Source organism: Anabrus simplex, chromosome 3 (genome assembly GCF_040414725.1).
Source record: "Anabrus simplex isolate iqAnaSimp1 chromosome 3, ASM4041472v1, whole genome shotgun sequence".
NCBI lineage: Eukaryota > Metazoa > Arthropoda > Insecta > Orthoptera > Tettigoniidae > Anabrus > Anabrus simplex.
In genome coordinates, this window is record NC_090267.1 from 107,392,254 (window position 1) to 107,418,773 (window position 26,520).

At 38.7% G+C, this 26,520-nt stretch overlaps 1 protein-coding gene across 2 annotated transcripts in view; it reads left to right on the plus strand.

The window, feature by feature from the left end:
- The window catches only part of hyx (cell division cycle 73 hyrax), a 221,799-nt gene that overhangs the window by 104,416 nt on the left and 90,863 nt on the right, over nt 1-26,520 (plus strand). For both annotated transcript variants that reach the window (XM_067144180.2, XM_068227012.1), the window contains exon 6: nt 20,936-21,069. In XM_067144180.2, the coding sequence (XP_067000281.1) occupies nt 20,936-21,069 (134 nt within the window). The remainder of the gene's footprint in view (nt 1-20,935; nt 21,070-26,520) is intronic.

Below are 26,520 nucleotides of genomic sequence, written 5' to 3' on the forward strand. Positions count from 1 at the left end.
TCTTAAAATGCATGTGGTCATTAATTGCAAAAATTCTGATATTGGAGACTAGATCAGGTATGAAAGTTTCATTCAAGTAATATATGTTTTGTGTATAAATTAAAACTGATTGAATATTGAACAGTGAAAGTAACTGTAGTATTTATGTCTTCCACAGAGTCCGTCCTTGCCTAGAAGTATGCCGTGTAACCTTAACGAGTTCATGAAATATTCATCATTTTAGTTGATTTTGGGTTAAAGATTTTGAAAAATTTAAATTTTTTAAACTCTAAATTAATTGCAGCCTGTAGCAATCGTAATAAAAGGGTTTCTATATAATGTAGATGCTATTCTTTAAGTCATATTTTGAATTTTATAGGTCATATTTTTATAGTTTTTTAGGTCATAAATGCATACATATTTCATACGTTTTTAGGTCATAGAAATCCGCCCCTAATCATGAGAAAGGATGTCCTCGAATATGTGGAGGAGGTGAATATGTTGAATGATTGAATGACCATAGCAAGGATACATATTGATATAGGAGCATGAGGTTTGTTACAAGTATATTATCCACAAACTGGAAATAAAGAAGGGAACATAGAACAATTCCTTGAAGAAAAGGAGAAATACATGGAAGACAAGAAAGCAATGATAATGGGAGATCTGAATGCACAAGTTGAGAGAGGGAAACTGTTCTAATTGTTGGCCATTGCTGTCCAAGCACAGCTGATCAGGCTGACTGATTGAATCCAAAACATTCCTAATTATTTCAATTACTATTTTTCACCGGGCTGAGTGGCTCAGACGGTTAAGGCGCTGGCCTTCTGACTCCAACTTGGCAGGTTCGATCCTGGCTCAGTCCGGTGGTATTTGAAGGTGCTCAAATTAGTCAGGCTCGTGTCGGTAGATTTACTGGCACGTAAAAGAACTCCTGCGGGACTAAATTCCGGCACTTTGGCGTCTCTGAAAACCGTAAAAGAGGAGTTATTTGGACGTAAAACAAATGACATTATTAATTAGTATTTTGGCACATTCTCTTTTCAATTGCTATTCTCAACTCGTGGATTGTACCTGGTTTTGTGCTGTAAACATTGTGTTTCACATACCCCCACAGAAAAAAAATCCATGGGAGTCAAATCCGGTGAGTGTGGAGGGTACTCGATATTTTCTCTTCATCCTACCAATCTGTTTGGCAGGTGGCCGTCAGGTTAGGCCCTTACATCCCGATGGTAGTTTGGAGGTGCTCCATCCTGCTAGAAGTACCATTCTTCATTCCTATGCATTTCTTGGATGCATGGCATAGTGTATTCTTGTAGCAAGTTGATGTAATTTGCACCATTAACGGTATCATCAAAAAAGAAAGGTCCAATTAAACCAAATGCTGATAAACCACACCACACTGTAACTCCAGGTAAGTTCACATGGTGTTAACACTGTTACATGAGGATTGTTAGCTGCACATTAGGTGCAGTTGCAAAGATTAATGGAACCATTTAACTTGAACGTAGCCTCATCACTCCAGGCAATCTTTTATGGGAATTGATTGTCCTCTGCAGATTTTGCTTGGTACCACTCAAAAAAATTCAATTCATTAGGAGTTTGGACTACTGAAGGAACAAAACTTCTCCATTGGGCATGCTTCAAAATGCAATGGATGCTCTATTTTGGAGCTCCCGTCTCGCAAGCCACTTGACGAACAGATTTTCTAGGCAGTTGCTGAAATCGTACCATGATCGTGGCCTTCCGGAATGGCTCGTATGGACATCCTTAACAGTTCCTTCTTCCTCAGTCTTATCTTGCAAACTAGTATTTGTGAGTCAAGTTGGTGCATGGCATTGAAACTCCATTCTAAATCGTCTTTGCACTTCTCTTATGTTCTCAGTCTTTCAGTAGTACTTTATACTGAATTTTCTTTCCTCAAAGTTCAGTCTGACTCCAGCTATTATTTCAATCAGCCACAACTGAAAAAAAGGTGAAGCATGGATATTACGAACTGCCAAAGAGTGTATACATAGTCTTACCATAAATACTGTCCCAAACGTTTAAGTAAATTGACACAAAATAGTTAGATATTTTAATATCCTAATAACAAGTGTTACATAGATGCATTATGAACCAAAACCACAAATAATTATTCAAAATGGCCACCATTTGCATGCACACAGGCCTTAAGTCTTCGTGGCCACTCATTAATGCCATTACGCAACACATCAATTGGAAATTCTGCAACTGCCTTCCGAAGAGACTGCTTTAAGCTATCAGTATTGGAATGTCTTTTCTTGCAAGCCATCTCCTGAAGCTTGGACCACAATTTGTAGTCCAAAGGGTTTAAATCTGGACTTGCAGACGGCCAATCTGAAGTGGAAATGAAATCAGGAACATTTGCTTCCAACCACTGCTGGGTTGCCCGTGCCTTGTGCGCTGGGGCTGAGTCCTGCTGCAAGCTCTAGTTCCATCCATGGAAGAGGGTGTTCTTGAGATTCTTGACCAGTCCCATAAGCACTGTCTTCTGGTACACTTTAGCTGACGTTTTGACTCCCTTTTCACAGAAATGGAGCTCCGTTGAGCCCTCGAAGCTCACACCCCACCACATGATAACTGGATGATGACCCTTCTGGATCCTTGGAGCCTTCTCACCAGCTTCTCTAGAGGAATGGGCATATACCCTGTCATTTTGGGTGTTGAAAGTCTCCTCAACACTGAAAATTTTTTCATCCGTAAACAGGATTCGACGATGACCATTGGCCGCGTAATGCTTAAGTAAGCGCTTTGATTTTAGGAGCCTCTGGCGCTTCAGTTCATTTGTCAGGAGATGTCCTTTGCGTCGTTTGTAAGCATGGAGTCCCAGGTCAATGCTTAACTTGCGAGACATAGACATTTTTGACATCTGTAATTCACGAGCCGTCACTGACTGTCTCCTTACCGGATTTCATCGCACACGAGCCACCACTGCTTTGATGAGTTCTGGCGTTCATACTGTGCATGGTGTTCCTTGCCGCGGGCGATCTCTCACAGTTCCAACCTGAACAGATTGATTTATAGTGCGGTAAACAAATTTCTTAGTCATTTTCAGCTTCTGGAGGGTTTTGAAAATCTCCCCTGGTGATTGCCCTACCTTGTGTAACGCTATCACGCCACACGATTCTCATACTCCCCCCCATTCCATCTTGAAAACTTCAAACAGACAACTGTACACTTCTGCAGCTCAACCAGCAATGACTCACGCCTCATGGTACCGGTTTTGTAGCCGCTCTCTCGTTTGGGCGGAAGTACAGCCACCCTCAAAATTTGGGACAGTATTTATGGTAAGACTGCGTACATTTTATTGGGACACTGTATGTGCACTGTTAGCTATTAGCTCCACTTGGATTATTGACAGTGGTGAAAAATCATTATAATGAAAATTTGAATATCGTGATATACAGAAATCACTCCAGAAACTCTCGATAAATAGCAACAAACTGAGAATATACACAACACATGATACTGCTAGGTGCGCAAGAACTCTGTGTCCAAATATTTAGCCACTTCCATCCTAGATGGCAGCACATGCAGAACAGAAAGTGGCCAAATATTAAGCCGCTGAACGTCTGCAGACACCACCAAATTCAATAAGGCTCAATATCAATGGCTTCTGTCAAGCGTATTTGACTTTATTGAAGTGTTCAGATATTTAGCCACTGTTCATGTACGCAAACTATACTGCTGTCAGGGAGAAAACCAGTCATGCTGTAAACATGAGTACATGTTCATGTTAATGTTTATTGGTTTATGTTACTGCAGAACGCCTGCGTGGAAATATCAAAATGGTTCTTTAACCAGATCATGGCGTAATGTGATCCTACGTGCACAATGCCCAAAATGTTATATCGGAAATAATCTCAGTCGGAATAATATGCAAAAACGTTGAGGACTGGTGCCTTCAATTTGAGTCTTCAAACATTTATAAATATGACCCTGACACACACAACAAGTAAAACACTGTATGATGGAGCGTTATCCTGTAAATAAGGACATAAATAATATGCGAGACGCTCTGTGAAATTATCAGATCCAACAAGGTCTCGTGTTTTGGATCCCTGTAGCTAAGCTCCACCTTACGGCTAGAGTGACACCACTAGGCTTCGCGTGATGTCTTCTCTCTCTCTCTCTCTCTCTCTCTCTCTCTCTCGTCTGAGAGGGTAATATCAAGGTCTTGCTGTGCTCAGGTTCGGCTCTCTCCTTACCACTAACTGGAGCTGTAGCTCTTGACACCGCCCAACGTCATTCGTACTCCAGACAGGGCACAAAATGCTACATACAACCAAATATTTCATAAATTGGTGTGGAAAGCGGCACCTGTAACTTATTAGGTATTCTAACATGTCCATAAGCATGATATTGAACGATTTCAATGAGCATATGTTCATGTTAATGTTTATTGATTGATGCTACTGCAGAATGCATGCGCAAAGACATAAAGTTCATTAGCAGTTCATAGCATAGTGCGATCGTATGCACAATGTCCAAAATGTAATTTCTTAAATAATATCAGTCAGAATATTATATTGTCATTCATATAAGCAAGTAATTCAATCTAAAGAATGCCGGGTACCCATGCCCTCATGCTTGAACCGCCATGTTGAATCTCCAGCCTCTATGACATCGTCTGTTTGCACCGCATTGGATCTTTAACCACAGTGACATCATCCGTTCGCGAAGGCTCGATGGAAACTTTAGCTCCATTTACATCCGTAGAATTGGTGTGCAGCATGGTAAACTGATATGTTGCAAGTGACTAATCTCATGTTTTAATCCGTATTGAAATCTGTTAGTATACAATAATAAAGTTTTATTATGAATCCACCTGTTCAATACATTATAATGTTGTTACATTAAAATAACTTCATTAGTTAAAAAGTTACATATGGGACATGTTTCGCTCTCTTATAGAGCATCATCAGCCAAATCCGAATCTCAAACAATTGTTATTTACGTAACAAAGACTTAAGAACCATTAGAACACTTTTGACAAACTTAAAACTTATTCTATTCAAAAATCATAAAATATAAAATCCTTGTATACATGTATAACTTTTTTACCAGATCTCATTACTAAGAAGATCCACAAATTGGCTCCTAAGATTGATCTTCACATCTTTCTAGGATTTTGGACATGATATATATATTATTTATTTTATATTTTAGTACTCTCTTTTCCATAATTTTAATGTATGTTCCTATTAAGCACATGTAATTGAGCCATGTATACAAGGATTTTATATTTTATGATTTTTGAATAGAATAAGTTTTAAGTTTGTCAAAAGTGTTCTAATGGTTCTTAAGTCTTTGTTACGTAAATAACAATTGTTTGAGATTCGGATTTGGCTGATGATGCTCTATAAGAGAGCGAAACATGTCCCATATGTAACTTTTTAACTAATGAAGTTATTTTAATGTAACAACATTATAATGTATTGAACAGGTGGATTCATAATAAAACTTTATTATTGTATACAAACTGATATGTTGCGCATAATAATAAAACTCTTAAAACTCAAAATATTAACGGGACTCTGGTGAGTGTAATAGCTGTGATGTTGCATATCTTTTATCAGGTGGTGACGGAAGAGTTGAGATTCTGGGAATTGGACGGTCTGTGCAATATGATTGTCGATTGTCTTGTCATTAATCCAAATGATACAAGCAACAGTGAGAAAGAGAAATCCGTTATCATATTCTAATTAGATAAAGTGCTTCTTTTTTTAAAAATTGTCTTTTCAAAACCCTTTCCCTTCTAGAGTTTAATTGAAATATTAAATATCAAAAGTGTGAATTTTTCCATATGTGCTGCTGTGAATGATTTATTACGTATTTACATTTTGGGCATAATCTCAAATCCACTAACCTTCCGTAATTTATTTATTTTCTGAGGTGTTAAATATCCAGATGTGGTGTCAATTGCTTGTTTATTCCTCCCAGACAGTGAATGTAATATGCTTTGTATTCATATCAGCATCATTGCATTTTATCTACATGCTGACATCAGTGGCATACAGCAGTCTGATGTAATCTTGGCTATCAGGGAAGGTATTGACAGTTCCTAGACAACTCCACGTGCTCGAAAGTAGCCCGGTCATTCTTCAAACAACGTGAATACTGCGGATGGATACATGATACAACTTGTGACAATAAAGTTTGGTGAAGGAAGTCAGAACGGTCGATCCGGCAACACTGGCGACACACAACGCTGCACCTGCGTAGCAGCATGTTTTGACCACCTGCTCCCAACGTTCAGTTGGGCATCGTGTGTGTGCCGTGCAAGACCTGTTTGATACAGTGGCGTGTTTAGTGCGTTGGTTCTGAACTGCGAACAGGAACATGAACCACCAAAAGATCAGTGTAAGGTTTTGTTTTAAGCTTGGCAAGACACCACAAGAAACACGTGTGTATGAGTTGTTTGCCTGTTTTCTAGGAGGTCGGGGAAGTGTTTCTGATAACCCCCATAGCGGAAGACCAGCGACTGCCATAAGTGACGAATACATTGAGAAGGTGAGGACATCAATCACTAACGATCAGCGATTAACTGTGCGCATGATAGTGGATGAACTGCAGATTAACCGTGAATCTGTGCGACAAATCGTTGCCCACAAGTAAGGGAAGAGGGAAACGTGTTCTCGTCGTGTGCCACATCACTTGACTGACGATCAGAAGCAGGCACATTTAGAGGCTTCATAGAATTTTGTTGAAACGGCATATGCGACAGCAAATTTCTTGAACTGTATTGTCACCGAGGATGAAACCTGGTGTCTCAGGTACGACCCTGAAACGAAATGGCATACTCCGGGATCCCCTCGTCGGAAAAAGGTCAGAGCCTAAAGTCATGCATCAAAACGAAGCTCATCACCTGTTTTGATAGTCAAGGCATTATCCACAAGGAATTTCTACCTGAGGGAACGACATTGAATGCTGCATGGTACATTGAAATTTTGACCCATTTCATGAAACGTCTACGCAGGGTACGACTCCAGTATGCACAACAATATTCATGGTTTTTGTCCAGGACAGTGCTCAGCCACACACAGCCAATATCGTCAAACAGTTAATGGCAAAAAAAGGGGGTGGTGCAACTTGAACATCCCCCATACTCGCCAGACCTCAATTCTCCAGACTTCGTTCTATTCCCACAACCGAGCTCTATAGCTGCATTCGCTTAAATGCGGCCAGTATCCAGTATTCGGAGATAGAGTGGGTTCGAACCCCACTGTCGGCAGTTCCGAAGATGGTTTTCCGTAGTGTCCCATTTTCACACCAGGCAAATGCTGGGGCTGTACCTTAATTAATGCCACGGCCGCTTCCCACTCCTAGCCCTTTCCTATCCCATCGTCGCTGTAAGACCTAGCTGTGTCAGTGCGACAAAAACAACTTGTAAAAAAAGAACTATTCCCTCAACTCAAACTCACTTTGAAAGGAAAAATATTTGACAATATTCCTGACATCCAACGAAACGTGACGAGGCTTTTGAACACCATCCCAAAGAAAGCCTCCGTGCAAAGTTTCCAGGACATGTATTGCCGATCTCAGCAGTGCATAGTTATGGGAGGGGACTATATCGAAGGACAGTAAGGTCACTGTCGTGCCTTGTTCATCTATGTTGATAGTACAGGACTATTCGCCGAACTTTGTCACAAGTTGTAAAATAAAAAAAATTAGTGCATCCTCCTGATGCATCATACTACAGAAATCATCATTATAATTTCCCAACTCCAGTTTCCTAGGTGTGGTGTACAAGCACTCGCCATCTCCTTCTGTCTTCATACATCTTCTGTTCCAGTACATCCTCCCATTTGTGTCCTCTCTCCTCCGCATCAGATCTTACAATATGACTGAAATTTATTCCTGCAATTTCCACTAGTGAACAGCAATCACTGCACCTTGGTATCATATGCAATTTTAACTTGCACTATCATATGATGTTGGTGCAACACTTCATAAGCTGCTGAGATACAGGAAAGAAGAATGCTTTGAAGTGATCCACATGCTATGGTAATATTTTTGGTTTCTCTTTCTTTCGTTCCCCCCCCCCCCCTTTTCCTCCACCCCCCTCCCCAGTGACCAGTGATGTAGTTTTTTATGAAGGAAGCCATACTTTCCAGTGTCGACTCGGTTAAATGTAGTTTAAAAGATTCTCAGGTTGCCGTATACACAAATTCAATATAAATATTACACTATAACATACCTGTAAAAAAAAAAAAAAAAATACCAAACAAGGAATAAAGATACACACTATTAAACAAAGAATGACATATTTTGTTTTAAAGAACGTCAGATTCTATCAAGTCACATTCAATATCTGTGCCTGTTTAAAAAAAAATTCTATCTCAGGAGAACATTAAATTACTACATGATAAAAGAATTAAAAGCAATTAGGGCTTATTTTTAAAATAAAACATGAAAGAAATATTAGGCCCTTTAAGCACGCATGAATAGTCAGGCTCATCTCTAAAGATAATAAGCAACTTGATGTCTTTGGGGTGTACAGACTGGAAAAGGGTAGCGCTGACGCTGATTCAGAATTAATTGATAAGATAATCAGCTATATGGGGAAAGAAAGGAACATGATTGCAGTGGGTGATCTCAATTTACCAAATGTCAATTGGGAAGGTAATGTGAATGATAGGAAGTATGACCAACACATGGCAAATAAGTTAATATGGGAAGGGCAGCTTATTCAGAAAGTGATGGAACCAACTAGAGGGAAGAATATTCTGGATGTGGTGCTGGTAAAACCAGATGAGTTGTATAGAGAAACCAAAGTAATAGACTGTATCAGTGATCACGAAGCTGTTTTTGTGGTAGATAGAAATAAATGTGAAAGAAAGGAAGGTATTAAAATTAGGTCTATTAGGCAGTACCATATGGCTCATAAAACAGCCATGAGAGAGTTAAAAAAAGCAAATTTGATCGGTCGAAAACTGTAAATAAAAATTTAAACAGATTCTGGGATGAGTTTAAAGCAATTGTTGAGGAATGTGGAAATAGGTTTATACCTTTAAAGGTGGTAAGAAATGGTAAAGATCCACTACAATATAACGGAGAAGTAAAGAGACTAAGGAGGAGGTGCAGGTTGGATAGAAATAGTTACAAATGGCTGTGGAAGTAAGGAGAAATTGAAGGAACTTTATAGGAAATTGAATCTAGCAAAGAAGTTCAGCTAAGGATAACATGATAAGCATAATTGGCGGTCATACAAATTTTAGTGGCAAATAGAAGAGTATGCATAGGTACTTTAAGGCAGAAACAGGTTCCAAGAAGGACGTTTCAGGAATCATTAATGAACAAGGGGAGTGTGTATGTGAGGATCTTCAAAGGCAGAAGTATTGTCAGCAGTATGTAAAGATTGTTGGTTACAAGGTTAATGTCCAGATGGAGGAGGTGACTAATACTCAAAAAGTATTAAAATTTACCTATTACAATGACATTTACAGTAGGATACAAAAGTTGAAAACTAGAAAAGCAGCAGGAATTGATAAGGTTTCAGATATATACTAAAGACAATGTGTTGGGATATAGTACCACATCTGAAGTGCTTATTTGATTAATGTTTGCATGAAGGAGCTATACCAAATGAATGGAGAGTTGCTATAGTAGCCCCTGTGTGTAAAGGAAAGGGTGATAGACACAAAGAAAATTACAGGCCAGTCTGTTTGACATGCATTGCATGTAAGCTTTGGGAAAGCATTCTTTCTGATTATATTAGACATGTTTGCAAAATTAATAACTGGTTTTTTAGTAGGCAGTTTGGGTTTAGGAAAGGTTATTCTACTGAAGCTCAACTTGTAGGATTCCAGCAAGATATAGCTGATATCCTGGATTTAGGAGGTCAATTGGACTGTATTGACCTATCTAAGACATTCCGTAGGGTAGATCATGGGAGACTACTGGCAAAAATGAGTGCAATTCCGCTTGACAGAAGAGTGACTGATTGGGTGGCTCTGTTTCTAGAAAATAGAACACAGAGAATTGGAGTCGGTGAAGCTGAATTTGTCCCTGTAATAATTAAGAGGGGATTTCCTCAAGGCAGTATTATTGGATGTCTATGTTTTCTTATGTATATCAGTTGCATGTGTAAAGAAGTGGAATCAGAGATAAGGCTTTTTGCAGATGATGTTATTCTGTACAGAATAATAAATAAGTTACAAGATTGTGAGCAACTGCAAAATGACCTTGATAATGTGTGATGGATGGTGGGCAATGGTATGATGATAAACAGGATTAAAAGTCAGGTTGTGAGTTTCACAAATAGGAAAAGACCTCTCAGTTTTAATTACTGCGTTGATGGGGGGAAAGTTCCTTTTGGGGATCATTGTAAGTACCTAGGTGTTAATATAAGAAAAGATCATCATTTTGGTAACCACATAAATATGATTGTAAATAAAGGGTACAGACTCTGCACATGGTTATGAGCTGTTGTAGTAAGGACGTAAAAGGGAGGGCACGTAAGTCTCTGGTAAGATGGTGGTGTTGATTATTGTTTTAAGAGGAAGTACAACTAGGCAATCATCCTCTATATAACACTAATCAGAGAGAAAAAATGGAAGGTGCCCGACACTTCGAAAAATGAAGGTATTGGCCAAAGGTAGACAAGGGCCACGAAGAGCATGAAAATGAAAGGCTCCCTAGGCCTCCATACATAATACCGTCGGGGTCTGAAAAGAACAAGAGTTGACCAAGGGAGGTCAGATAAAATAGATGAAAGTGAGGAGCCTGGCACAAATAAGTTGAAACAATGCCAGAACTCAGCTGAGAGCCCCACGGTCACCAACTCACGCTCCAAAGTTCAGAGCCCCTGAGGCCCGTTTTAGTCTCCTCTTACGGCAGGCAGGGGATACCGTGGGTGTTATTCTACGCCCCCACCCACAGGGGGAGCTGCGGTAAGAACCCAACTAGAGTATGGGATCCTCAGCAGGATTACTTGATTCGAGAACTGGAAAAAATCCAAAGAAAAGCAGCACGATTTGTTCTGGAAGACTTGCGACAAAAGAGCAGCGTTACAAAAATGTTGCAAAGTTTGGGCTCGGAAGACTGGAAGTGGTATGTGATATAGATGTTGATTCCCATATGGAACCTGAAATATTTGTCCCGAATAAGTAAATTTATGATACCAATGTAATTGGCCCGTTATTGAACATTAGAAATTTTCCAGCTAACTCATTCCTGGTTGCTAGCGATTCGCCCCAGTGGGCTAAATTGGGCTCATCAGTTGGTAAATAGGACACCTACCAAGATGCATGGCTAGTGCATACTGTGGCAGCCACTGCACAGGCTACTTGGAGGCACCGGCAGTGCCAGTGCACTATGAGAGACTTTGTCTCATTTCCAAAAAATTGATGCCTGTCTGGCCATCAGATGATATACAGTAGATGTTGATTCCCACAGGGAACATGAAATATTTGTCCTGAATGAGTAAATTTATAATACCCATGTAGTTGGTCTGTTGTTGGACATTATAAATTTTCCTGCTAACTCATTCCTGGTTGCCAGCATTTCGGCCCAATGTGCTAAATTGGGCTCATCAACTAGTAAATTGCACACCTACCAAGACGCATGGCTACTGCAAACTTCGGGTTCCCTATGGGAATCAACTTCTATATCATCTGATGGCCAGGCAGGGATCAATTTTTGGAAATGAGACAAAGTCTCTCATAGTGCATTGGCACTGCCGGTGGCTCCAAGTAGCCTATGCAGTGGCCTCCATGGTATGCACTAGCCATGCGTCTTGATAGGTGTGCTATTTACCAACTGATGAGCCCAATTTAACACACTGGGGCGAAACGCTGGCAGCCAGGAATGAGTAAACAGGAAAATTTAACAGACCATCTACATTGGTATTATAAGCGGTATGTTCTGAGCTGTCAGTGGAGAGATGGCGTGGAATGACTTCAGTACACGAATAAGTTCGGGTGGTGTCTTTAAAAGTAGGAGAGATCACAATCTATATATATAAAAGCAAGTCGGGCTGGAGCGATGTATATATAAATATTTAAAAATGAAAAAAGACGTGAATTAATGAGGCACTTCCAGAAATCTCAGAAATTTGAAACTTGGTACGAGGGAAACTGATGACCCCAGGATCCCTAGAAAAATCGGAAATTCTCAAAATTCCCTGAAGGGGGCACACTGGGGGGGCTCAAATTTTGGGCTCAGCATAAGAACACAGTCGTATAGTATATCCAAAACAATAACCTATAGGTTTCGTGGGCTTAAAAATTTTCGGGAATTTCCTCATTTTTATCCCGCATCCCCCCAAATCAAGATGGCGGCACAACCTGCGAGACGAGGTAGACAATTGAAATTTGGTGAAATTATAGCTTTTGGTCCCTAACCGACGGGAAAATTCCAAGATGTTCAAATTTTTCACTTTTTACCCCCAAAGATATCGAAATATGGAGGCAATTTTAATGACTGTGCAGACATTCCTTTTGAGCTATTTTTTGGCTAAACGGTAAGTCGTATCACAAAACGGATGGCCTGCAATTCGGAGTGATCTACAACTTTGGTCCTGTGACATTTTGTCGTATCTCTCTCCCTTATACGTTAAATTCGGCCGTATTTCTGGATTGTTCGTAAATTTGGTGATTTTTACAAGTATATTTTATTGTTTGACACACTTATAACAATGATAGGATCATCACGTTGGGTGCGCACATTGGCACGATTATGGGACATATGTGTACCAAATTTCATGATTCTAGCTTATACATAAGTAGGCAAAATGTAATGTAAAATGTTAAAAATGCACCCAAATTTCACCCTATTCAAAATTTGAACTCAATTTACCCCCTTAATATGGGATATACGAGGAAATGGTTTAGAAACAAACATGTAGAGCGATGAATGAGGCGTCTGATGGCGCACGCAAACCGTTTCTTAATATCATAAACCGTTTAGGAGATATGAATCTCGAAGTGGAAGTCTGCACTTTTCAACGTGCTCATGCTTATCCGTCATCTATATAAATAAAATCGTAACGACCGTGTGTCTGTACATTGATTATTTTGGCGAAATTTCCGTATAGTTATCCGTTTCAGGTGTAATAATGACCATCTGCATCATTTTTAGCTTCGGTGTCTGTTTTTTGTCTGTCCTATAACTTGAAAACTACTGGATATATTTCCACCAAACTTCATATTTAGAATCCACCTGTCCTTGGGTAGGTTTTAGCGCAAACAATAAAATCGTAACGACTGTGTGTCTGTACATTGATTATTTTGGCGAAATTTCCGTACCGTTATCCGTTTCAGGTGTAATAATGACCATCTGCATCATTTTTAGCTTTGGTGTCTGTTTGTCTGTTAGTCTCTTTGTCTGTTTGTCTGTTTGTCTGTCCTTCTATAACTTGAAAACTACTAAATATATATTTCCACCAAACTTCATATTTAGAATCCACCTCTCCTTGGGTAGGTTTTAGCGCAAATATCGTTTCTAAATCCCTGAACTGAGTGGGGATTTTTACGAAACCGTGATTTTGCACTCCCTCAAAGTATACACAACCGAACTTAATGGAAATCAACCTGCCTTAATGAAAATTAATTTCTAAACCTGTTTTTCTCGTGTGCATCATTTCGATAACAGGATTTAGTAAGGGAGATATCATTAACGGACCGTTTTTCGGTACAAATCCCAGCGGACTTAACGCAAGAGCGGGTGCGTGTAAAGCGTACTTCTTACAAACTTGAAAACTAACAAGATATTTGAACCAAATTTTTTATATAGCATCCATCTGTCCAAGGGTAGGTTTCCTTGGTGTCAGTTAGTTAGTTTGTTTGTTTGTTTGTTTGTTTGGTCTGTTTGTCTTTCTCTAACTTGAAAACTACTGGATATATTTCCACCAAACTTCATATTTAGAATCCACCTATCCTTTGGGGAGGTTTTAGGGCAAATATTGTTTCTAAATCCCTGAACTAATTGGGGGTTTATACGAAACCGAAACAGTGATTTTGCACTCCCTTAAAATACACACAACCAGACTTAATGGAAATCTACCTGCCTTAATGGAAATTAATTTCTAAACCTTTTCTTCTCATGTGCATCATTTCAATCACTTACAGGAAAGATAGTATGATCAAACTCTACACGAACATTGGCCCACCCAGTACCCATATGTGAGCCAAATGCTATGTCACATAATTATCCGAAAAGTAATGCAATGTAAGATATTCTTACACAAATTTCAACCTATTCAACGTTTCTGATTCAATCTGACCCATGAATAGATTAGATGCGAGAAAATATCATAGGACCAGTCATTTAGATTGCTAAATACTGTGCCTTACGGTACAATCATTTGTCGATATGACGTACCGTTTAGCAGCAGTTAATCTGTAAATGAAGGTCTGCAATATTGTAAACATTCATATACTTTCGTATGTCCATCTGTATATATTCATTGATGTCGATTTGTAGCGATCGAGAAAGTATGTGTCCGCAACCCTCACTTTACATTGGAAACAACGTATGTGGACCTCCCCATGCTATTTCTCGGATAAGGCTAAGAGACATGCAATTTTAAAACAATCTCATTTGCTGCACGCGCAGTATTTACGTCGATATCCGTATACAATGTAGAATACCGTAGCGAAGCACGGGTACATTTGCTAGTATGAAGATAAAGGTGGAATTCAAGAGGACAATTTGGGGTAAATATTCCTTTATAGGGAGGGCAGTTTGGGGATTGGAATAACTTACCAAGGGAGATGTTCAGTAAGTTTCCAATTTCTTTGCAATCATTTAAGAAAAGGCTAGAAAAACAACAGATAGGGAATCAGCCACCTGGGCGACTGCCCTAAATGCAGATCAGTATTGATTGATAGCAAAATCAGATTATCGAATTGAAGAAAACAGTAAAGAATTTTGCCTAGAAGTAAGAACGAAGGCGGTGCATACAAAATTCTTGTTTCACCTTTATGAATGTAATTTTTATACTGACAGAATGAAGTGCATTAAATCCAAAGGTGGAAGCAAGCGATGTTTCTGTATCGCTTTTCTATCTGGCAGACTTGAATTTGCTCATAAACCTTTTCAAAATAGAACATAGAGCACAAAACTTGCTGCTTGTTTGACGTAGGTTGTCATGAGAGCATGGCCTCAAGCGGCCTCTTAAAATCATAAATGAAGTCTCGTTGCTGAAGATAGCATCAAATTAAATTTGCTTGTTATCACTCGCATATCGGGAGCAGGTACACGCACTTGTGATAATACGAGCAGTACAAAAGTAATTCTCGACCAAGTACCAATGTATTCCTCTGTAAAACCGATGGATTCTGAAAATGTTTCTGCAACAAAGGGAGCATCCTGTGACTCTCTGAGATAACCGTCCCATCATCAGTTCAGAACAACAGTCCCCTCAACAGCTGGACCAAGCATAAAAAAGTAATGAAAAAGGGATAGCCCACTCACATAGACCAATCAGATGAATGCTGCAACAATAAAATTTTGGGAAGGGCACACTAATGAATTTCTCAAGAACAGCTCACATAATAATAATAATAATAATAATAATAATAATAATAATTGCAGCAATTATTCCATAGATAACACTATCTAGAGGTCACTCCGTATATCTGAATAACATTTTTGACCTAACTGCCCCCTTTTTGGTTTCCTTTGTCATTATTTCCATAGAAACCTCGAATAAGATATGCACTATTCTTTATATTCTCGGCGTTACCTAGGTCACACAGCCGGCCACTATTATCAGTCATCTTTAAGACCAGCAATGCGACACTTCTGTACTGGACAGCATACTACGTTATTACCTGGTCAGTTCACGTGGGGGTTTAGTTCCGAACTAAGTACGAGCTAAGCATAACCCTGCGTGAGACACTGGGATGGGTCTCTCAACCACGACACGGCGCGTCCCAATGGCTAATAGGGGAAATTTTCTGTAGATGTACAGGACAGGTGCAAATAAGACCTGGTCAAATAAGTACTCGCGGATCAACTGAGGTGAATAGAACTGTGGTCAGCGGCTTCGATGACAAAATAGGACTTATGTCTCAATGGCAGAGAGGGCGGAAGAACCAAAAATGAAATCCACTTCGCGTCAGGCTTGGATTGAGCGGCAATGTGGTCAGCGTCTGTTTACGTAGTGGGTACAGCTGTACAAATCACATTCCAGGAACTTAGCAATCCCTGGTCCTAAACTCTCGGTGGAAACACACTGGACTAATCCTTGATTACAAGCAATTATTTTTCGTGAGAGTAATTGCAGAATTACCCCAGGTGGTAACCAATCCTTCTGTCCATGGACGGCAACCAGGTTTTGGATTCTGAGGGACCTGGGCTACCACGATCATAGAGAATCGGAATTCTCTGGCAAACTACCATCAAAGAAACCCACATACATCGGGACCTTCAACATTAACATGTTACTACAACCAGGAAAACTACACGCCTTAACATCAAAACTAGGTAGACAAAGGATACAGATACTAGCTCTTCAGGAAACACGCCTTACGGATGAAAACACACTAGACTATGGTCATTATCGAATTTTCAGATGTAAAACAAACGAATAGGAAAAGGTGGCACCCCTTTTTTGGGTATGGCTTTTGAGTTCACAAAAGCATAGTTCATTCGATAAGAGTTCACTCCCATAAGTAATAGAGTAATGACTATGCGTGTACAATGTGCGAACAAAATTTACACAATAATTAATGTGCATGCCCCCACAAACATTGAAAATAAGAAGGACTTGCAGAAAGTAGAACAATTCTGGTCTAATCTCAAAAAAATCTTGGCAGCATTCCCTAGAGAAGATACAAAGATATTGCTAGGTGATTTCAACGCACAGATTGGTAGGGAAAAAGAATACCAAAAGACCGCAGGCAAATACCCAGCTCATAAATTCACCAACAAAAATGGCATGAGACTTATTGAGCTGTGTCAACAGAGCAACCTGAAGGTAATGTCCACCTCTCTGAGGAAGCACCCTCGAAAACAGAAGTCCTGGAAATCACTTTTACAATCTTTTGGAGAATATCAGATCGACCATGTAGCCATCAAACATCATTTACAGAAAGAAAATCACTTTTACAATCTCTTGGAGAATATCAGATCGACCATGTAGCCATCACACATCATTTATAGAAAGAAATTCATGATGTGCAAGTTCAAAGAGGAGCTAATATTGATTCTGACCACTATTTAGTGCGTATCAAAGTGAAATTTACCCCGAAAAGAATCCACTACAAGAAATCTCATCTTGAGAAGTTCGACATGAAAAAAATAAAGGAAACTAACATAAAAGAAGAATGGGAAAAGGAAAAGGTAGACACCTGGCAACAGTTCCATGACAAGATCATTACAAGAGCTAAAGAGACGATTCCATTGAAGAAGAATAAGAAACACCCTGGAAAAACGGAAGAGAACCTTTCAGAAATATAACTGTAAGAAGTCACTCGAGACTCAACAACATTATCTTCAGACAAGGAAGGAAGTGTCAAAAGTAATCAGGCAAACGAAGAGGAGATATATGAAGGACCAGCTGGAATCTGTAGAAAAAGATTTCCGAGATCACAATATGCGGGACTTCTACAGGACTTTCGCAGGAAGAATCCGTGGATACAGCTCACAGAATTTATGCTTCCGAAAACGAGACGGAAAACTCGCGCTGTCTAACCAGGATAATTGTAAGGAGTCGGTTCGATATTTCTCTGAATTGCTCAGTTGCCAGGAGCCAACATTACGATGGCCCAAAGAAACTCTTGTAGACGTAAACCCTGAATCTCCACCGCCTACCAAAGAAGAAATCCAGAGAAAAATCTGACTCAAAAATAACAGGGCGTCTGGAGATGATGGCTTAGTTGCAGAACTCTTAAAGAATATAGGCCCAAATACACTTGAAGAGCTCACACTAATAATCATGGACATCTGGAAAAAAGAATAGCTACCTGAAGAATGGAAATATGCACTTATCCATCCGGTACACAAGAAAGGTGACAAAACCGATATAAACAACTACAGAGGGATTTCTCTCATTCAAGTCACCTACAAGATTCTCTCCGCATGTCTTCTTCAAAGAGTACAAGAACAGCTTGAACACAAAATTGGAGAATATAAAGCCAGTTTCCGACCTGGGCGGTCCTGTGTTGAACAAATTTTTAACTTGAAGACGATATTGAAATATAGAGCAACCCGAAGTTCTCCGATTATTTGTAGTTTTGTTGTCTTCAAGAAAGCGTACGATTCGGTCGATCGACAGTCTCTTTTTAACATCTTAGAAGAACAAGGGCTTGACCCAAAGACATTAAGACTCATCAAGGAAACATTCACGGACACAAAGTCAGAAGTGAAATTCATGGGTGAAGTATCGGAGCCCTTTGCCACTAAGACCGGCATGCGACAGGGTGACGGATTGTCACCACTGCTTTTCAACCTTGTTCTAGACAGTCATTCAAGAATGGGAGAAGGAATTGAAATTTCAGAAGCACTGGAAACCCATTCAACGTGGACGAAAGAACAATGACATAAAGGTCAGTTGTTTAGCTTTCGCAGGCGACCTAGCGATACTAACAGACAGTGATATTTCAGGGATCAAACAGATTGAAGTCCTCAAGGAATGCGTTGAGGAAACTGGACTACAAATCTCATTCGAGAAGACCAAGTTTATTTGCACTAAATTCAGCATTCAGGAACTACAAACAAAATATGGGCAGATCAAATGAGTTCCATACTTTAAATATCTCGGTGAGATCCTAGAACCAACAGGGTTGGAAAAGCAAGCACAGAAAGTTCAATTACAAAAACTCAAAAGAGCATATTGGAGAACCCGTGACATCTACAACAAGAAATGCACATCCATACATACAAAAATCAAACATTATAATACGGTTATTAAAACTGAAGTGCTGTATGCAAGTGAAATCTTGATACTTAATAATAAAGGTGATCTGGAAAACATCTTGAAGGAGGAAAGGAAGATCTTGAGGAAAATTCTGAAGACTGAAATTCTAATGACACTTTCACAGACTATCATCTTCAAGGCTAACCCACAAGATTTTGACATGTACTGAAAAACTGAAGAACGTACCATGGATACAAGATGTTAAAAATGATTTGGAAAAGGCCCAGATAGAACCATCAGAAATACTGGACAGAAACATTTACTGTCACAAGGTAAATAGTTGGGTAGTAAAGCCAGAGAATGAAGTCCGTAAAAGATCAGGGACTAAGTGGTCAGAAGAAAGGAAACAGGCACACAGTGAAAGAATGAAAGCAATATGGTCTGTTAGAAAGGCGAATCATAAATGTAATGCGTGATCCAACAGGGTCGATACGCAAATAATAATAACAACAACAACAACAAAGGGTGGGTGTTTGTGAGATCCACCTTTGACCTCTCTTGCCATACAAACACTTTTCGCCGAATGTCTGAAGGAGAAATACCAGCCAAGCAGTAGAGTTTGTCAGTGGGAGTAGGTTTCAGACACCCAGTTACTATTCTACATGTTTCATTAAGGGCTGCATCCACCTGCTTCGTATGGGCTGACCTGAACCAGACAGGACATGCATACTCAGCTGCAGAGAAACTCAGAGCAAGAGCTGAGGTTCTTAACAAAGTTGGATGGGCTCCCCATTTGCTTGAGCCAAGTTTACGAACATCGACCTCCACCCAGAAGACTGAAGTCCAGGAAAAGTTTCCTCGATGTCTCCAAGGCTCTGGATAAACCAACAAGAACAGCACGTTGTGATATGTGGCAAGCATAAATGGAGCATCTTTCTGATTGGATGGTGCCTTCTGAATCTCCACCCCCTGGTCATCATTGGAATGGACAACCTGGAAGGCACTGAATCGTTTGAGGAGTGGAGTAGGTAAATCCAAGGTTAACATTAAAAAAAATGGGGTTAATTGAAAGATCAGTCAGACTTCTGCGATTGTGGGGAGCAACAAACTACCCAACACCTGTATGACTGTCAGTCCTGCCCTGTTCGTTGTACACTTCAAGACTTGATTCAAGCCACTGAAAAGTGATTTTCTGTTGCCCATTTCTGGGCAGACATTGTGTGAAACATGTTTTGTGACATAAAATGTACTTTGTTTTGTTTGTATATAATACCTTATTTATAATTTAAGTTTTTTCAACACTCTGACATGAAATAAATAAATAAAAATTAATAATAATAATAATAATAATAATATAGACCAATACCAACATTTGGAACCAGATGCCCTTTTCATCCATAAATTTCATCAGTTCTACTGATGAGTACTTGTATGAGGCTGTATTTGTCATGTGCTGTATTCCTGTATTTTGTAAGGGTTAACACTCCACATGATTTTCCAGCACAACAGAATACCTCTTCATTGGTGAACTATGTTTGGGAAGCCTGCAGTCGGTTCATTTATAAAAACCTGTAGTATCGATCTCTCGGCACCTCGAAGCAACACCAGTAACACACAACACTTCACGGCATGTCAACGAGTTTTAATTAGGAGGTCATGGTTTCATATAAGAAGTTTTTGTTTCAGAATCATATTTCTTGTAGTGCTGATTTTGGTTTTTGTGTATACATCCGGATCCCATTTTTATGATGGCCAGGATCCTAGTTACTTTAAATGTGACACCATTTTAATGTTGTTTCCATACAGGGTAGTGACGGCATTGGTGATTTTGTGATTGCTGATTAATGTGATTATTTTTTTCAATATTTATTTTAAGGCCGGGTTCATTCTTTGCTCTGTTTATTGTGTTCAAAGGGAATTGTCAGCGTTTATCAAGGTGTAATCTGCATAGAGGATGGTGTTGTTTTGCTTCTCTTTGATCATGATTCCTTTATCAGCTTCATCAAAGGCAGTTCAGTTCAAGTTTATAATTGTTGTCACTTTAATTTCAGCTTGAAACAGTTTGTAAATTTTCTCTCTATCCATTTTGTATGGAAATGAACAATTATGTGTGTTCTTTCCTTACAGAGACTGAAGGATTCAAAATCGATACAATGGGCACATACCATGGAATGACCCTGAAGTCAGTAACAGAAGGAACGCAGCCTAGAAAACCAGTTGTGCCTGCTCAACCTGTTGTTCCTGTTAGGCCTACTGCAGAGGTATTAAGGAGTTTGATAATCACTTATTTGAATGAGTTAAAAGGGATTAAAGTTCACCAGCTTCCAATATTTACGAATACCTTTAATTTTTTAGTTCAGCAGTTCATTCAAGTATCTGTATTTTATTTATTTATTTATTTATTTATTTATTTATTTATTTATTTATTTATTTATTTATTTATTTATTTATTTATTTATTTATTTATTTATTTATTTATTTATTTATTTATTTATTTATTTTCCTTCCTAGTCCAGCACCCATCATATTGTGATGTTTATGGCATCTTTTCTATCTTCCTCTATCCAACCACCATTGTTCCTCGTCGATTGTGTTCTGATCCAGGTTTCTTCTAATTATACTATTCTTAATCGTTATCTGCAGTGGAACCTCGATTCTCCGTTTTGGGGGGGAACCATGGAAAAAAAACGTAAGATACGGGAAAACTGAAAATCCGGGAAGAATTAAAACCATTAACAATTTGGCTGAACATCACAATAATTAAATCCGTATAATTATAATTTAACAAACACCCCTAAAACAAACCAAAGTAAAGCCCTAATGGGCCTTTGTGTACCAAGCAACCGCTGCTCTGTCCAAAGGCTTGCAGATTACAAGGTGACGCATGGTTAGTGTGACGAATCCTCTCAGCTGTTATTCCTGGCGCTCTAGACTGGGATCGCTACCTCACCGTTAGATAGCTCCTGAATTAACGTAATCACGCGAGCTGGTGGACCTAGAACCAGCCCTCATATCCAGGTAAAAATGCCTGTTATGGCCAGGAATCGAACTTGGGGCCTACGAGTGAGAAGCAGGCAAGCTAGACCATGCGGCCGGTTTCAAACATTAATTGCCGGTACGCAAGTTAAAAATCTTGATACTTTATATTCAGTTTTACCGGGGAAACTTCTTTCAGTTCAGCAGCTTTGATCAGCCAAACTCTTTGAAAAATCTAATAATGCCAAGCGAGACAACAATCGACCACATGTAGTTTTTAATTCTCTAATGTAATAAAATACAGCACATCAAATACAAAAGCGCCCAACATGATGCCAAAATTCCCTTTTTTATATCTTCCATTGTAATTTGGTCACCGGTATACCGTTTGTAGTAAGTTTCTGGAAATTTTGTACTTCGTAAATTAGGCCTATATCGACTTTTAATGGTTATGTTGAACGTCGAGGGTATGGTTTCGAATGCAAGTATTGATTCTCAAAAGATCTCCAATGCATTAAATATTCAATTCTGCCCGTCACTAATCATAAGCAGATTGGAGAGAGAAAAGTCCGTCAAAACTTCAGAAATTTTGGTTTATTTGCAACCTATAGCTCAGCTGGAAAGCACGCTCACTGCACAAGCCAGTGTGAGTGGGAAATTATACAAACTTTTTAAATGTTATGTAGCACAAATAAAACTAACGCTGTGTTTATAAGGACATTTTAACGTAAAAACGTAAACGTGAAAAATCTTGGTCTTATATTAGGACCAAAACAGGGGCTTCATGTATATGAAGTGCAACATTTCTTCTCGTCTCGAGAACGCAATCGTATTACAAGTGATTATTTTCATTTTGACCGTATTGAAATTCAATTATTAAATGTTAAACAATTAATTTATTGAAACCACCTATTCAGTACTACTTAAGTCTTTATGACTATAACAATGTCATTACATTAAGTTTGAGTATGGTACATGTTTCGCCTGGCATTGCAGGCATCATCAGCCATGATTCTATCTCCAAGTCAGAGCTCTGAGTGGATGCTATATTAGAATTAATCATAGTAAATATTATTTACATAACAATTGCAATGGAGTGATCAAGCCATCCATGTTTTAAAGTACTAATGTGATGTCCAAATCTTGTTCACATTTAATGGAGATAATATTAACTGTCAACATTCATGAGTTAGTAATGAGAACGGCATGATACATGGGTTTAAACCATCTGTACATTTTTACAACTTATTGGAGATTAACTTGTGCTAGAACTATTCTTAAAAACTATTTTTTACACAATTTACACTAATGTATACAAACTTATGTTACATTTTGGAACTGAACTGGTCGATCTTGTCTTGAAGTTTCAATGGGATGCCTTACTCATGTCCTGTCAAATGGAGATAATGCTGATACTGATATGGTATTGTAGTCTATTGAAGTCATAGCATTTAAATATTTCTTTTTATATTTGTAGGACATTAAACACGTTCAGCTTATATGTTTTTTTGGGAAGGTCTAAATATTTTGTAGTCAACCTCACTTCTAGAAGAATGAGTATCAGTATTAAAGTGGATGGCAAGAAATCTGTTAGAGAGTTTGATCAAGTTTTGTTAGATAACGGATTATTACATAACCATATAAACTTTTTGTATGTTGTTTTGTTGTAGCTTTTTGAAGTTATTCAGTGTGGATTGAAGAGCAGTTCACTGGTTTCTGGATGTAGTGTGTAGCTGGTAGACGTTACGAGGAGGTCCTGTTGTGTTGCTTGTGCGAGGTGGTGTAAAAAATAGTTTTTAAGAATAGTTCTAGCACAAGTTAATCTCCAATAAGTTGTAAAAATGTACAGATGGTTTAAACCCATGTATCATGCCGTTCTCATTACTAACTCATGAATGTTGACAGTTAATATTATCTCCATTAAATGTGAACAAGATTTGGACATCACATTAGTACTTTAAAACATGGATGGCTTGATCACTCCATTGCAGTTGTTATGTAAATAATATTTACTATGATTAATCCTAATATAGCACCCACTCAGAGCTCTGACTTGGAGATAGAATCATGGCTGATGATGCCTGCAATGCCAGGCGAAACATGTACCATACTCAAACTTAATGTAATGACATTGTTATAGTCATAAAGACTTAAGTGGTATTGAATAGGTGGTTTCAATAAATTAATTGTTTATCATTTAATAACGCAATTGTATCTGATCATAATTATTAAAACCCTAGATTCATGTTAGGAAGGAGCAATTTTGATTCCTTTCTGAAAGCCCTGTGACTATATTATATAGTGCCCTGTGGGAAGTGCCGAAAACCTGTTCGGCAATACGATAGAAAAAAGTCAACCCAGGACATAATGTAGATGTTTTATAAGTACAAACATTGAACGAAGGTCTTTCGGTTTTCAAGTAGAGCTGTCGAAATACGCTCTGTCTCCTTCCAATTGTTGTGGCCACTCTGCTTTATGATTTCCAAGGATTCCCTAAATAATACCAACTGAATGTGATGCTAAGATGATCCCTAAAGCAAGTTCACCGCCAATCGCTTTCCTAATACCAATATAATGGTCCGTTATTGGACATTATAAATTATCCAGCTAACTCATTCTTGGTTGCCTGCGTTTCGCCCTCGTGTGCTAAGTTAGGCTCGTCAGTTGGGGCTTAGCACACCACCCAAGACGCAAGGCTAGTGCATACCGTGGAGGCCACTGCATAGGCTATTTGAAGCCACCAGCAGTGCCAATGCACTGTGAGAGCTATGTCTCAATTTCCAAAAATAGATGCCTGCCTGGCCATCAAATGATGTAGATGTTGATTCCCATAGGGAACCTAAAATATTTGTCCTGAATGAGTAAATTTATAATACCAATATAATGGTCCGTTATTGGACATTATAAATTAGCCAGCTAACTCATTCTTGGTTGCCTGTGTTTCGCCCTCGTGTGCTAAGTTAGGCTCGTCAGTTGGGGCTTAGCACACCACCCAAGACGCAAGGCTAGTGCATACTGTGGAGGCCACTGCATAGGTTAATTTTGTCTTTTTTTAAACAGTTATTTTGGTCTATTTTTAGCTATTTTTATTTTATTTCGTCAATAATTTTGCTAAATTTTATTTCCAATTTTCAGCAATAACAGGTAAACCAAAAACTTGGTAACACATTTGCAGTACAACAACATTGTATTTCTGCCTAATACATGAGTTATGCTTCTGCTTAGAACACATACAGTATTACACATTATATCAAAGCATGGAAATTTGAAAAAATTGTATCAGCTGTCACTTTATGAAGTATATAATTTACACATCAGTCTGAAAAAGAGAGAGATATCATAAGTTCCATATTACTGGGAGTCAGAGATGTTCTCCTGTCAGATATTACATTACAATACATTGAGAATGCCCTCTCACTATCAACATTACTGACTGATCACGAAGATATTCTCCAAGGTACTCAACACTTTTAAACCACGAGTTCCACCGGGTGATCACAGGAATAGGGAAGATTTTAACTTTAGTGAGTTCGTCTTCTTATTTCTGTTTCAAGAATTGAATGTATACATGCTTTTTCTTCTGTGTATTAAGGAAGACGTGTTTTGCCTTCGCCTGTACAACACATTGGTTCAAAGCACTAAGTTTCACTGCCCGTACGCTGCCCACCAAATTCAGTTTATGAACCCAGCACTGCATGTGTACTAACCCTTCTGAAACTAAAATCCTAACTGCGTTTATGCACTTGCCTATGTAACATGCTGAATCTGAAGTTATAGAAACTTCATTCTGGTACTGAATTTCAAGTTTATGAATTACATTCATAATTGCCTGTGAACATGCTGTAGCATTAGCATTTGCAATAACTTTCACTCCCCCTACAAATAACTTCTGAATTGTTCTATCACCACAACTAAGCACTTCTACCAGAACCATAAACATACATTGCCCTTTTTGTTATCAGTCATTTCATCACACAGAATTGAAACTTTCTCATCTTTCACAGCTTCCTTTAATCTTTTCTCTTCCTCTTTGATGATTCAAGGTACAGAACCTTCCCACAGTCTTCCAGATGTGGGCAAGTTTCCAGCACTTTAAAAAATCATTAGGCCTAATATGAGAGGGCTCTACCATCATTCGAATGAATTAAGTGATTTATAATTTTAAGTAGATGAGGGATCCACCATGCATTATCTAGGCCTAAACGTCATTAAACGAGAAAACTAGCATAACCGCACAAAGTTATTAGAAATCATAACCTCAAATTTCTTCCTCAGAAAAATAGTATAGTCTTGCGCAAACCTGGTGTATATTTCTCCACCCACTCTCTCATCTTTGGATGATCAACTTTTTCCAGTGGAATATTTGCCTCCGTAAAAACTTGAGTTGTAGATAAAATGAATTCGTCTTTATCGTATTTCGCTCGTTTTGCCATTGAACTAGTGTCTGTAGGATGCTAAATGGTTTATTTTGTCACCTATTCAATACATATAAATTTTACATTTAGGAATTTATTATTAATTCCGCTTGAGACATGTTTCGCCCTTCATTGAGGGCATCATCAGTCAAATTACCTCCTCAAGGCAAAAATCAGGTATCTGATTAGTATTTAACATGCACAAATTAATACACATTACAATGGGAAAATTAAGTACGAGAAACTCTTGTACAATGGTGATGGTTAAACAATATAATTTTAAAGAATAAGAAGTCGGCACCACTGCTTAAACTTACTGGG